The sequence below is a fragment of the Neolamprologus multifasciatus genome, chromosome 5, assembly GCF_963576455.1.
Source record: "Neolamprologus multifasciatus chromosome 5, fNeoMul1.2, whole genome shotgun sequence".
In the NCBI taxonomy this organism is placed as follows: Eukaryota; Metazoa; Chordata; class Actinopteri; order Cichliformes; family Cichlidae; genus Neolamprologus; species Neolamprologus multifasciatus.
Window position 1 is genome coordinate 22,591,061 of NC_140443.1, and position 10,701 is coordinate 22,601,761.

General features: G+C 44.2%; 1 protein-coding gene across 5 annotated transcripts in view; it reads right to left on the reverse strand.

Annotated features, from left to right (window-relative positions):
- The window catches only part of lrp1aa (low density lipoprotein receptor-related protein 1Aa), a 102,757-nt gene that overhangs the window by 11,398 nt on the left and 80,658 nt on the right, over positions 1 to 10,701 (reverse strand). For all 5 annotated transcript variants that reach the window (XM_085160784.1, XM_085160782.1, XM_085160781.1 and 2 more), the window contains 25 exons: positions 10,163 to 10,352; positions 9,852 to 10,056; positions 9,509 to 9,701; positions 8,799 to 8,924; positions 7,227 to 7,355; positions 7,012 to 7,131; positions 6,808 to 6,921; positions 6,559 to 6,708; positions 6,182 to 6,304; positions 5,974 to 6,090; positions 4,974 to 5,102; positions 4,729 to 4,851; positions 4,479 to 4,619; positions 3,886 to 4,073; positions 3,594 to 3,777; positions 3,418 to 3,503; positions 3,206 to 3,325; positions 2,834 to 3,021; positions 1,906 to 2,111; positions 1,633 to 1,821; positions 1,375 to 1,523; positions 1,189 to 1,282; positions 976 to 1,092; positions 757 to 876; positions 62 to 184 (listed from right to left, as the gene is read on the reverse strand). In XM_085160784.1, the coding sequence (XP_085016910.1) occupies positions 62 to 184; positions 757 to 876; positions 976 to 1,092; positions 1,189 to 1,282; positions 1,375 to 1,523; positions 1,633 to 1,821; positions 1,906 to 2,111; positions 2,834 to 3,021; positions 3,206 to 3,325; positions 3,418 to 3,503; positions 3,594 to 3,777; positions 3,886 to 4,073; positions 4,479 to 4,619; positions 4,729 to 4,851; positions 4,974 to 5,102; positions 5,974 to 6,090; positions 6,182 to 6,304; positions 6,559 to 6,708; positions 6,808 to 6,921; positions 7,012 to 7,131; positions 7,227 to 7,355; positions 8,799 to 8,924; positions 9,509 to 9,701; positions 9,852 to 10,056; positions 10,163 to 10,352 (3,624 nt within the window). The remainder of the gene's footprint in view (positions 1 to 61; positions 185 to 756; positions 877 to 975; positions 1,093 to 1,188; positions 1,283 to 1,374; positions 1,524 to 1,632; positions 1,822 to 1,905; positions 2,112 to 2,833; positions 3,022 to 3,205; positions 3,326 to 3,417; positions 3,504 to 3,593; positions 3,778 to 3,885; positions 4,074 to 4,478; positions 4,620 to 4,728; positions 4,852 to 4,973; positions 5,103 to 5,973; positions 6,091 to 6,181; positions 6,305 to 6,558; positions 6,709 to 6,807; positions 6,922 to 7,011; positions 7,132 to 7,226; positions 7,356 to 8,798; positions 8,925 to 9,508; positions 9,702 to 9,851; positions 10,057 to 10,162; positions 10,353 to 10,701) is intronic.

Sequence of the window (10,701 nt, forward strand, 5' to 3'; positions counted from 1 at the left end):
AGACGCTCTTCATAAGCAGAGCAATTGTTTTGGCGTCGTAATAAAAAGAAAGATGTCTTACTGCAGTTGGCAGGCTCATCAGATCCATCCACGCAGTCGTTGTCCCTGTCACACACCCACACCCGTGGGATGCAGCGCTTCGTGATGGTACACTGGAACTGGTTGGGGGCGCACGTTACCTCCGCTGCATATGAGGCAAACAGATGGGCCCATTTACTTCATCACACTAAATAAAGACAAGCTGCTCTCCATTTGAAGAATTCACATGTTAAAAGGCTGCAGTGCTTGGGTTCTGCTACCGGCTCCTTCAAAGTGCAAACATGGAGATCCTGCTATAAAGGTGCTAAAATGCTAATTTTGACCTCTGGATACTACAACTGAACAGTTCATGTAATCTCTCTCTAGGGAAAATGAAATGTCCTTACCAAATGCCATCCCAATTACATTATGCAACATAATTTGGCCCAAGGGCTTCGTTGCTAAAGGAAAGGTCAAAAAGGACAGAGATCCTCCGGAGAGGGACACAGCGTTTAGCAATTTCCCATCTGCTTAATAGTATAGTGGCCTAAGTGAGACAAAAGATGGACGGTTATGGCCTCTCTGCGATCAGATGGGTTCATCCTCTGGGGACAAATTTGCTACAAGTGATGGAGACAGCTTGCTCCGAACCAAAGTGTTTAAGATAAAAAGGCAGCCACACTGTAGGGAACAGGCAAGGGAGACACTAAGAAAATAGAAGAGGAACTAATGACTTACGGCAGTCTTTCTCATCCTCTCCGTCTCCACAGTTGTCCTGCCCATTGCAGCGGAAGATGCCAGGGATACATCGACTAGGGTGGGAACATTTAAACTGACTTGGCAGGCATACGTGGATGTCTGAAAAAAACCCCAAACAAATACAATAAATAGTGATTACATGAGATAAAGACTGTCAGTTCTAATTTAGACTCTGTAGACACGTGGAGGTGTTTGTACCGCAGTTGGCTTCATCAGAGTTATCCTGGCAGTCATTGTCTCCGTCACAGATGTAGGCCGGGTTAGTACAGATGCCCGTACCACACTGGAACTGGCCTGGTCTGCACCTAAACTCAGCTACAGGGAGAATACGTGGCGCATTATTAACCACCATAACCAAAACGTCAGCCTACAACAGTAATGTGTCACGACTGCTACGGTCTGATCACTCACGGCAGTCTGCGGGCTCATCTGAGTGGTCACCACAGTCATCTTCAGTGTCACACTTCCACCAGAATGGGATGCATTTGTCGTTTTTACAAACAAACTGAAGGAAAAGAAGAAAAACAGATGAATTTTTTAAAATATCTGGTAGTGTGATGCGTCATCATGTTTTAATACAGGCAGATATGCTTTTACCTGACTGGCGGTGCAGTTGGACAAGCAGTGTTTGCCATCGGCTGCTAGGTAAAAGTTGGTGGGGCAAGCACACTTGTAACCACCTCCAGGAGAGAGCAAGCACAGGTTACTGCAGCCTCCATTGTTAGTCTGGCACGGGTGGCCTTCCACTGAGGAGGAGAGACATGTTAACAAGGAGAACACAGAGCAAATCAGACAGAACCAGAGCACAGATGAAGATTAACATGTGGTTGTTAATGACGGGTATCTTGGTCCTACCATCAGGTTGGCGATATGGGTGGTAAATGTGGATGTCCATGGGTCTGTGTAAGGTGCTGATCAGCATGGTCTTGTTGGTCCCCAGAGTCTTGTGAGCTCTGTTGATGGACTTTGTTTCCCAGTCTGTCCAGTAGATGTACTCCTCAAATAAAGTCATGGCAAAGATGTGGGGAATATCCTGGGCCAGAACTACAACGTGCAAGCATAAAGACGGAGAATTTAGTCACAAAATCAACACCTGAAGTTGCTCTTGTGCGTTTATGTATATGTTACCTATATGTCTGCTTGTTCCATCCAGGCTAGCAAACGCAATGTAGTCCTCCCGAGCGTCAGCCCAGTAAATGCGGTCATTAATAAAGTCCAGAGTTAGACCATTGGGCCAGGTGATCTTATCCTCAACAATGACGCTCCTGTTGGTGCCATCCATCCCAATCCTCCCTATGTGGGGGTTGTCACCCCAGTCAGACCAGTACAAGTACCTGTGAAGGATATTTATAAGGTTTACTGATTAATAGCAAATCTGAATTTAACATTTACAAGGTTCAAGATGTCCTAGACATTCAACCTTCTTATTTTGTCAACCTTTGATATTTTGTCTGACAATTATGCACTGACCATCAAAAATTAGAAAGAAGAAACTGAAAAATACTTCATTTCTATGGATTAAAATTCACAACTAAAAAGATGGAAAACATTTCTGTGAGCTTTTACAGCAGCTGACCCGTTAAACTAGATACAAATTTTCACTGAAAACAGGAAGACTATCTTACTAGAGAGTAAGAAAGAGAAATGTATTAAAATTGTGCTTTTTAAGGCAAGAGACCAGTGACAAAGTGCTCTACAGGAGTTTCATCAAACAAGATCAGGATGGAACACACATGAATCTAGTAAGCGAGCTTTATCAAGCTTACATTTTTTAAAATGTTACTAATTGTAGGAATTGTACATAACATTTTTGAAAATAAATCTTATTCAGCCTGCAGTTCTCCAAAGCAGTATTATTACCCTGTTTGAGAAAAACTGATTTAGAGTCTCATATTCATTTAACCTCATGTAACCTACAGTTGTAGGTTACTGACTACAACAGATATTGGTAAAGTGAGCCCATCACTTCAAACAGAAACCTACAAAGTCTTCTTCTAAAAAGAAAAAGAAAAAAAAAACCCTCTCTGTTAGGAACATTTTGCAGTGTCACTCTTACCCGTAGCGTACATCCACAGCCAGAGCGCGAGGCTCCCTCAAGCCGTTGTTGACCAGAACTGTTCGATAAGCTCCATTCAGCTTCGACACCTCAATAGTATCCCGTCCTTTATCACACCAGTACAGGTTTCCTCCAACCCAGTCGACTGCCAGGCCGTCTGGGTTGCTGAGTGATGTGCGGTGAAGAACCTGACAAATGAACAGGCAGTTTTTATTTTCTGAAAATGAATGCGTGTCTTTGGCTTCCACTGCACATGCAATGTACACACACACACACGAACACATTCATCATTTTGAATATAGTTTACATTTCTAGCAGTTATTAACAGCACATTTTATTTCTCTTCCTCTGCCAAGACGCTTCTATGCTGACCTGAACATTGCTGCCATTGATGTGCATGCGTCGAATCATGCTGCCCTGGGTGGTCACATCTGTCCAATAAATCATCTGCTGGCGATAGTCGAAGTCTAGAGCGACAGCATTGTTCAAGCCCTGTCAAGGCATGGGAACTGCATTAGTCTGTTGTGTAGATAAACTCCAGCACTTTCCAATCACATCAGCAGGACTGAACCTGCAGGGCTCACCTGTTTGATTAAGGTGTAGTTAGAGCCGTCCAAGTTGAGCTTTCTCAGGTAATAGCGGTTGGCAAAGATGAGGAAGGGTTCTTCATCTGCAAGGAGTGAAGAGAGAATATGACAAATTATGAGAGGCTTTCCCTTAAACACATCCCTGAATGCTAATAATCTGTCACATTTCTTACCAGAAGTGGATTTGCATATTGTGGGGTTCTCTGGGCTAAGCTGGAAACCCTCCACACACAGACAGTGGAAGCTGCCGTGCGTGTTGATGCACCGCTGCGTGCACGGGTAAGTGGTTGTGCATTCATCTATGTCAATACAAGTCTTCCTGTCATCTTTCAGATGAAAGCCGGGATGGCATCTGCACTGTGGGGGAGCAAAGCACAGAGCAGGTAAAGCAGCAGTCCGTGCAATATTTTTTTTACACATCCATTACTTAAGAACTCAAGTCCTAATTTCATGCTGTTCACTTACCTTAAACCCTATTTTCAGGTCTTCACAGAGCTGGGAGCAGCCACTCAGTTTGCTGTTCAGGCACTCGTTAATGAAGCAGTTGAGCTCATCAGAGCCGTCGCCACAGTCGTCTTTATGGTCGCAGAGCAACGTCTCGTTCACGCAGTTTCCATTATTGCAGATGTACGCGGTGTCGTTGCACTTCTTCTCTGTTCCGCAAAGTGAAGCAATGAAATGAGAAACAAATGAAGAGAAAATGTCAGCCGGCGTAGCTGATATAAAAGCCTCAGGATTAATTTCAGTCGCAAACGCTGAGAGCGGATTACAATTGCCAAAAAGATAAAGATAGTGGAGTCTTATTCTCTTTTAGGCTTGTTAGCATACAGTATTTAATTATAATATAAAGACTGTGACTTCTCCTTGTTCGCTTTCTTTCCTGGAACCTCCTTTATATATGCTATAATATTATTGTCCCTTTATTTTTGTATTTTTTTTGCAAGTTCAGTGGTTAAAAACGAATTTTACATGTCCTGTAATCACACTAATTCAATAAATATACTGAATACATGAACTGAATAAATAAAGTACTTCTGGAGAGACTCTGTGTGTCTAACCTGGGCCAGTGCACCGGGGATTTTTTGGAGCTTCATCTGAGTGGTCATGACAGTCAAAGTCTCCATCACACTCCCATGAATTTTTAATGAGACAGCGTCCGTTCGCACAGCGGAACTCGTTCGGTCCACACGTCGGATACTCTGTAGTGACAAACGGTACATGCTACTTCAAAAAACAACAACAAAAAAAAAAAAACCACACTCAGGAGGCGGGAGAGTGTTTCAAATCACAGGTCAGGGCTCCACTCACCGCACTCCTGGGACTCGTCTGAGCCGTCGCTGCAGTCGTTGTCATGGTCACACACAAAGTGCTTCGGTATACACTGTCGGTTCTGGCACATGAACTCATTGCTGCTGCATGTGTTGTTGAAGTCTGAGGCACAGAAATAATTGGCGCACAAGTGAGATCACTAAAACTGACAGATATTCCTTAGTCTATGAGAGTTATTAAAATCTATTTATCTTGATCAAACTCAGCCCTCGGCTTGCACTCACAGCACCCAGCTTTCATGCTCTCATCAGCTCCATCAGGACAGTCTTTATCTCCGTCACACATCCAGCGTTTAGGAATACACCTGTGTGATTCGGGGCATTGGAACGTCTCTGGACTGCAGGTTTTAGTCTCTGTAATAGAAAGAGGTGACTGATTGGAATGCTTATTAATGGTTATTTTAATATAAAGAAAATTACATTTTTTGTACACAGCTTAATGTTTTGCACTTATTAAACTAAAATTGTTTAGTGTGCAGAAGACCACCCATCATTTCCTTATATTTTGCTAAGAAAATGTGAGGTAGGTGCAGCAAAGCACATGCAAACATGTGGTACAATTCAGTTCTCCAGGCTTCTTGAAGGACATTCAAAGCTCTTCTTTGGATGATGGCTGCTTTTTGTTGCTTTCTCTGTAAAGATTGTCGCACACTGTTTAAATCATTTTGAGGTCCGGGCTTTGGGGACGCCAATCCATGACTAATGGTGTTCCATTGTGTGTTTTTCTATCTCAGCTCCTATGTCTGGATTTCTTCTTATTTCTTAAGGACGTGAATTTCAGATATTGTTCATCTGCTGTAGATACTCAATGCCTCTTCTGCATTTGTACTCTGCTTTTCCAGTTTCCTTGGATACAACTTATTGGTTCTTTGCTAAGTTGTTTGTTATGTGTAGACTGATCCATACCTTGAGTTAGTTGCCTTTTTATGCTTAACTTTGACGCATGAGTTAAATCAAGTCAAGTGGTTTAACAAACAAAAAGAAATTCTTAGAAAATGTTCAGGTACAAGAACTCGACTGAAAATAACTGAACGCCTGGAGATCTACTGATCGAGAACACTAAAAATTGCAAGAAAATCTTACTGACTATGAAAGTATACAGTATACAAAAATGAGGGGTGACTCATACTTTTAATCAGTGCTGCAGGTTAAAAACTGTTGCAATATTCACTCAACTTTAGGAGTTCAGTGTTTGTCCATGTCTAAATATGCCTTCAGCACTTACTGCACTTGCTGTCCTCGTCACTGCTGTCCCCGCAGTCATCCGCTCCATCACAAACCCAGCGGTTAGGAATGCAGCGGTGGTTCCCACACTCAAACTGGGTGGCTGAGCAGAACTTGTCTAAAGGAGAAGTGAGAACGCGTAAAATTCAAAGCAAAGACATTGAAACAAAGCAACGGTCTGTTGTCCTGTACAGCGTATATAAACTTACCACAATGAGCCTCGTCCGCACCGTTCTCACAGTCGTTCTCCTTATCACAGGTCCAGCTCATAGGGATGCAACGTCCGCTGGGGCAGGCGAAGAAGGGCGTCGGACACTTTGTTTTCCCGCTCCCTGGCAGAGTAGCAGAAAAGAGGTTAGTTTGAAAAGGAAACATCAAAGAGTTAATCCAGCATGAAGAGAGGAAAAACAAATTACATTTACTTTGCTGTGTTTTTCAAGGAGAATTACCTCCCAAACCACAATTTAATGGATGAAAACATTCATTGTTTTTCCCTGTTCCCTGTGGCATAATCCAAATAGTTCTTTCTACTCTAACAAAAAAACTCAATCCAAGTAGATTTAGCTGTCAGATGTAATTAAAATACCAGGGCAATTTCTTTCATCTGAGAAGTCTCCACAGTCATTGGCACCGTCACACTGCCAAGAAGGTGCATAGCAGAGTGTGGTGAACTCGCACTTCTGAAATGTCACTCCCTTCACTCCCAGATGGAAATAACTGGAACAGTCTGTGGCGGCTTAACAAAGAGAGAAGGCAAAACATTTTACCATCGCCTCAGAGTAGCAAAAATGTCAACATTTAATTTTTAAGAACAAATCCGATCATCTTAACTTACTGCAGTTCATCTCATCACTAGCGTCCTCGCAGTCCACTTTCTGGTTGCACTTGCTGGAGTTGGAGATGCAGCCGCCGTCTTTGCATTGGAACTGATCGGCCGAGCACAGCGTGGCTGGCGAGAGGAGAGGCGGCAGTTAGCGAGAGCAATATTTTAAGAAATGCGAATGCAAAAATGTTTGATTAATTGGAAAAACAGACTCACTGTTACAGAAGAGCTCATCTGAGCTGTCTCCACAGTCATCCTGCCCATTGCACCAGGAGCTGTGACCCACACAGCGGCCATTCACACAGCGTCTGTAGCCTTTCTTGCAGACGCGGTTGGCTGAAAACCAGACAGGATGGATTCTAACTACAAAATCCAACAAGAAAAAACACGGCTGATAGTGTTTTGACGCTCAAAAAAAAGGTTCCACTCACCGCAGTATGACTGCTTCTCATCAGACTTGTCCTTGCAGTGAGCCATGCCATCACAAGTCAGGGTGTAGTTAACGCAGTCTCCGTTTCCACACTCAAACTCATCAATGCTGTTACATGTAGTGTTGAGGGCTGACAGGCAAAAAGAGAGAAATAGGGACTTAGGAAGAGTTGCCTAACCCAAGACAATCAGAGCAGGCACAGAGCCTATATCTGTCTTTGCTTGTTACTTTATCACATCAAGTTCTGCCCGAGAAGAATGTCTGCTCATCATCACCAGCATCACCACGCAACAGAACCATCTGGGACACATCTATAGTAATGCTGCTCAGTCTCAGCTCTTTTTTTTTTTTTTTTTTGCCTGTCCCATTTGGTTCTTTAGCCGTCAGAATTGTTGTCTGAAGACCAACAAGGATACCCAATGGATTTATTTTGCCAAATGGATCATCATGGCATTGCCGTATTGGTCCATTTGATCGACCTTTGTTTTTATCATTTATTTTATTTTATTTTCAGTTGTTACAGACGGGACAGACATGAGTGAGGGATAGGAAAGGGAGAAAGAAAGAGGAAGGAAAAGAAAAACAGAAGGGGAGAGGGACAGTGAGAAAGGGGGAAAAAATATCTCCTGGATCACCTGTTGAGAGAAAAAGAATAGAAAACAAGCAAAAAAAAAAACCAAAGCAACATACTAAACACAACACTATCGCATTAATCTAGCTAAGTGTAAACAGCAGTAAATACTAAATATTGAATGTTGTTGTGCAGCACGGAGGACAGAAAGCGCACAATGTGCTTTGAAGTAGCAGCCAAGAAAGGTGTGATTTAAGTCTACGAACAGTGAACACCTGTGTGCACACCTGTGTGGATCGGCGCGCTTGTATTCAAATGGTTTCCCCATGTAATGGTCTGCAAGAGGATGTAGAGAGCCATAGCCCTGTCCCCCAGGACATGAAGCAGGCATGGAGGAGATCCAGAGGCCCCAGAGTGCAAGAGCCCAAGGAGGACCACCGGAGGGGCATCCGTGCCACCCTCATGGGAAGGGCTGAGGATCCCCAGACAAGGGGTCACCCAGTAGCCACCGGGCAGAAGCTAGAGGTGGCTGCACTGGCGTGCCCGCCGGCTCCGCCGGCAGCCAGCTGTGCCAGAGTGAATCGAGCCGCAGGCCCAGAGGCCGGAGGCCCGAGTCTCAGCTCATTCTGCAGTGTGCGGCCTCAAAAACTCAGCCAAGAGTTTTTAATATCCATCTTCAGCAAAAACAATAACAAGTTCTACCAAAGACAGTCCCCGACCAGCCCCCTTCTCTTCAGTTATCAAGATTAGATGGAGACAGCCTAAATCCACAGAAGAAGTGTGATGAGTCCTCCAAACAACCTGTTTGCTAGGTACCTTGAAAATCAGTGTACAAATTTATCTCGAGGTTGTTGTGTTTTAAAGGCACATTGATCTGATTTTGTGTTTCTGTTTACTTATGGAGCTATAAAAAAAAATGTGTCTGAATTTTGAAATCGCCCTCGCTTTGTTTCCTGTGTATAAACATTTCCTCCATATAAGCGTGTCCCATTCTTGAATTACCTATGCAAGTGTTGTCTTCGAATAGCTTCCTGTCGCCCCGACAGCTGCAGTTGACCCTTCCCTCAGAGGTCAGCAAACACAGGTCCTGACATCCCCCGTTGTTAACACGACACATGGAGAATTCACCTGTGCAAACAGGAGGACAGTTAGCACACAAACCTGAGAATTTTCTGATCTCGCATCCAATCTCCTGACACACAGGCGAACACACATCATGAGCAGACAGAAACACCTGGGTGAACCCGGCAATGGCTCTGCCTCAGCTGAATGCACAATGTGACTCTATCTAAATAGGATTTGCGGCTGTTACAGCGGGCTCTCGGCTTGCATCGGTGCTGCGGGTATTGGTGCAAAACTGTTCACTGAATAAGGGAACTCGAGGGAAAAGATAAGGTAGAGTGGAAAAATGCTTGACTTGATTGAAATAAAAAGATACGAACAATGTTAAATGCAGAGAGGAATAAAAAAATAAAAAATAAAAACAGGAGAAAAATTCAGGATTCCTCCACTTATCATAAATGTGAAAAAGATGTTGACTGTTTTACCGGCTCAGGCTCAACCAATGTTTGGTTTACAGGCTTTATGTAAGATCGATTTGCTTCACACATTTACATGAAACAGTCCAGCAGTCGTAGTCTTACGACAGAAGACTGTGATGAAAAATCCCCCAAATTTTACATTGAATTTCATCATTTGGTGTAAAGACTTACAGCTGTTAGTGTCATTGGCCACCGCGACAATACCCATCGGCTGTTGAGGAATATCAGCACGCAGGACCTTCATATCTGCCCCGGTGTATTTCTCAGCCCGGAGCACAGCCCTCCTCACCCAGTCAGTCCAAAAGATGTAGTCTCCATACACCGCCAGGCCAAATGGATGGACCGGTTCATTCTTCAGCACGACCTGCAGGGGGAAGCAAAACCACAGTCGTGAGAACCCCAGTCTTTTTCTAACAAACCAGTGAAAGAGTAAAAAGCTGACGGCTGCTATTTAAACAGTCACATTGCTCAGCCATGCAGCATTAGAAATATTTTTAGTGTTTTTGTCACTCACGTAGCGCCTACTGCCATCATACTCGCAGCGTTCAATCTTGTCCAGTGTGGCGTCGGAAAAATAAAGCTTTTCAGCACGGTGGTCTATGGCCAGGCCGTTGGGGGTTCGGATGTCCGTGCCAATGATCACAAGGACATTGGAGCCAGTCAGAGTGGCGCGCATGATACTGGGAAACTGCTCGTTCCAGTTGGTCCAAAACATCAGGCTGTGGAAAAATAACATAGTAATCAGTGATACAAACAGGTGTAATGAACTGGCGTGAGCAGAATGGCCTGCAAATCAGCGATATAAACAACTGAATCAGTTCTTACCTCTGACACTCGTCGAGAACGAAGGCCCTCGGGTGGTCGTCTCCTGACATGGTGACCACTGTATGCCGGTCAACGGCACCCCAGCGGCTCTGGTCCACAGTGTGGCGGGTAATAGTCGAGGTAGTGTAGCTCGTCCAGTACAACATATCCCAGGCTCTATGGTATGCCAACCCCTCCACCGAGCCCACATCTGAAAAAGCATGAAGGAATCGAGAGAAGAGCACACAGACAGTAAGAGAAGGCAACGACCAGGGGTGGGGGACGGAGTAGATAGAAGAGGAAAAAGGGAGAAGAAAAAGAAGCGCGTCAACTACGGGGTTATGTTAAAAGGCCGAGTGTAGACCGTTTGGCAGCAGCTCAGAGCTGGCAGACTGCTGTGTGGCAACCCGGAGTCAGGGCTCTGGGCATGACAGCTTAGTATTAATGACTAAGAACACTGTGTGATTCAAGGCTTTTATCCAGCAAATAGTGGAGGATAAAGGTCACAATAACGGTTCCAGCTAGCATATTACTTTCCACTGGACTGCCTCATCAGGAGA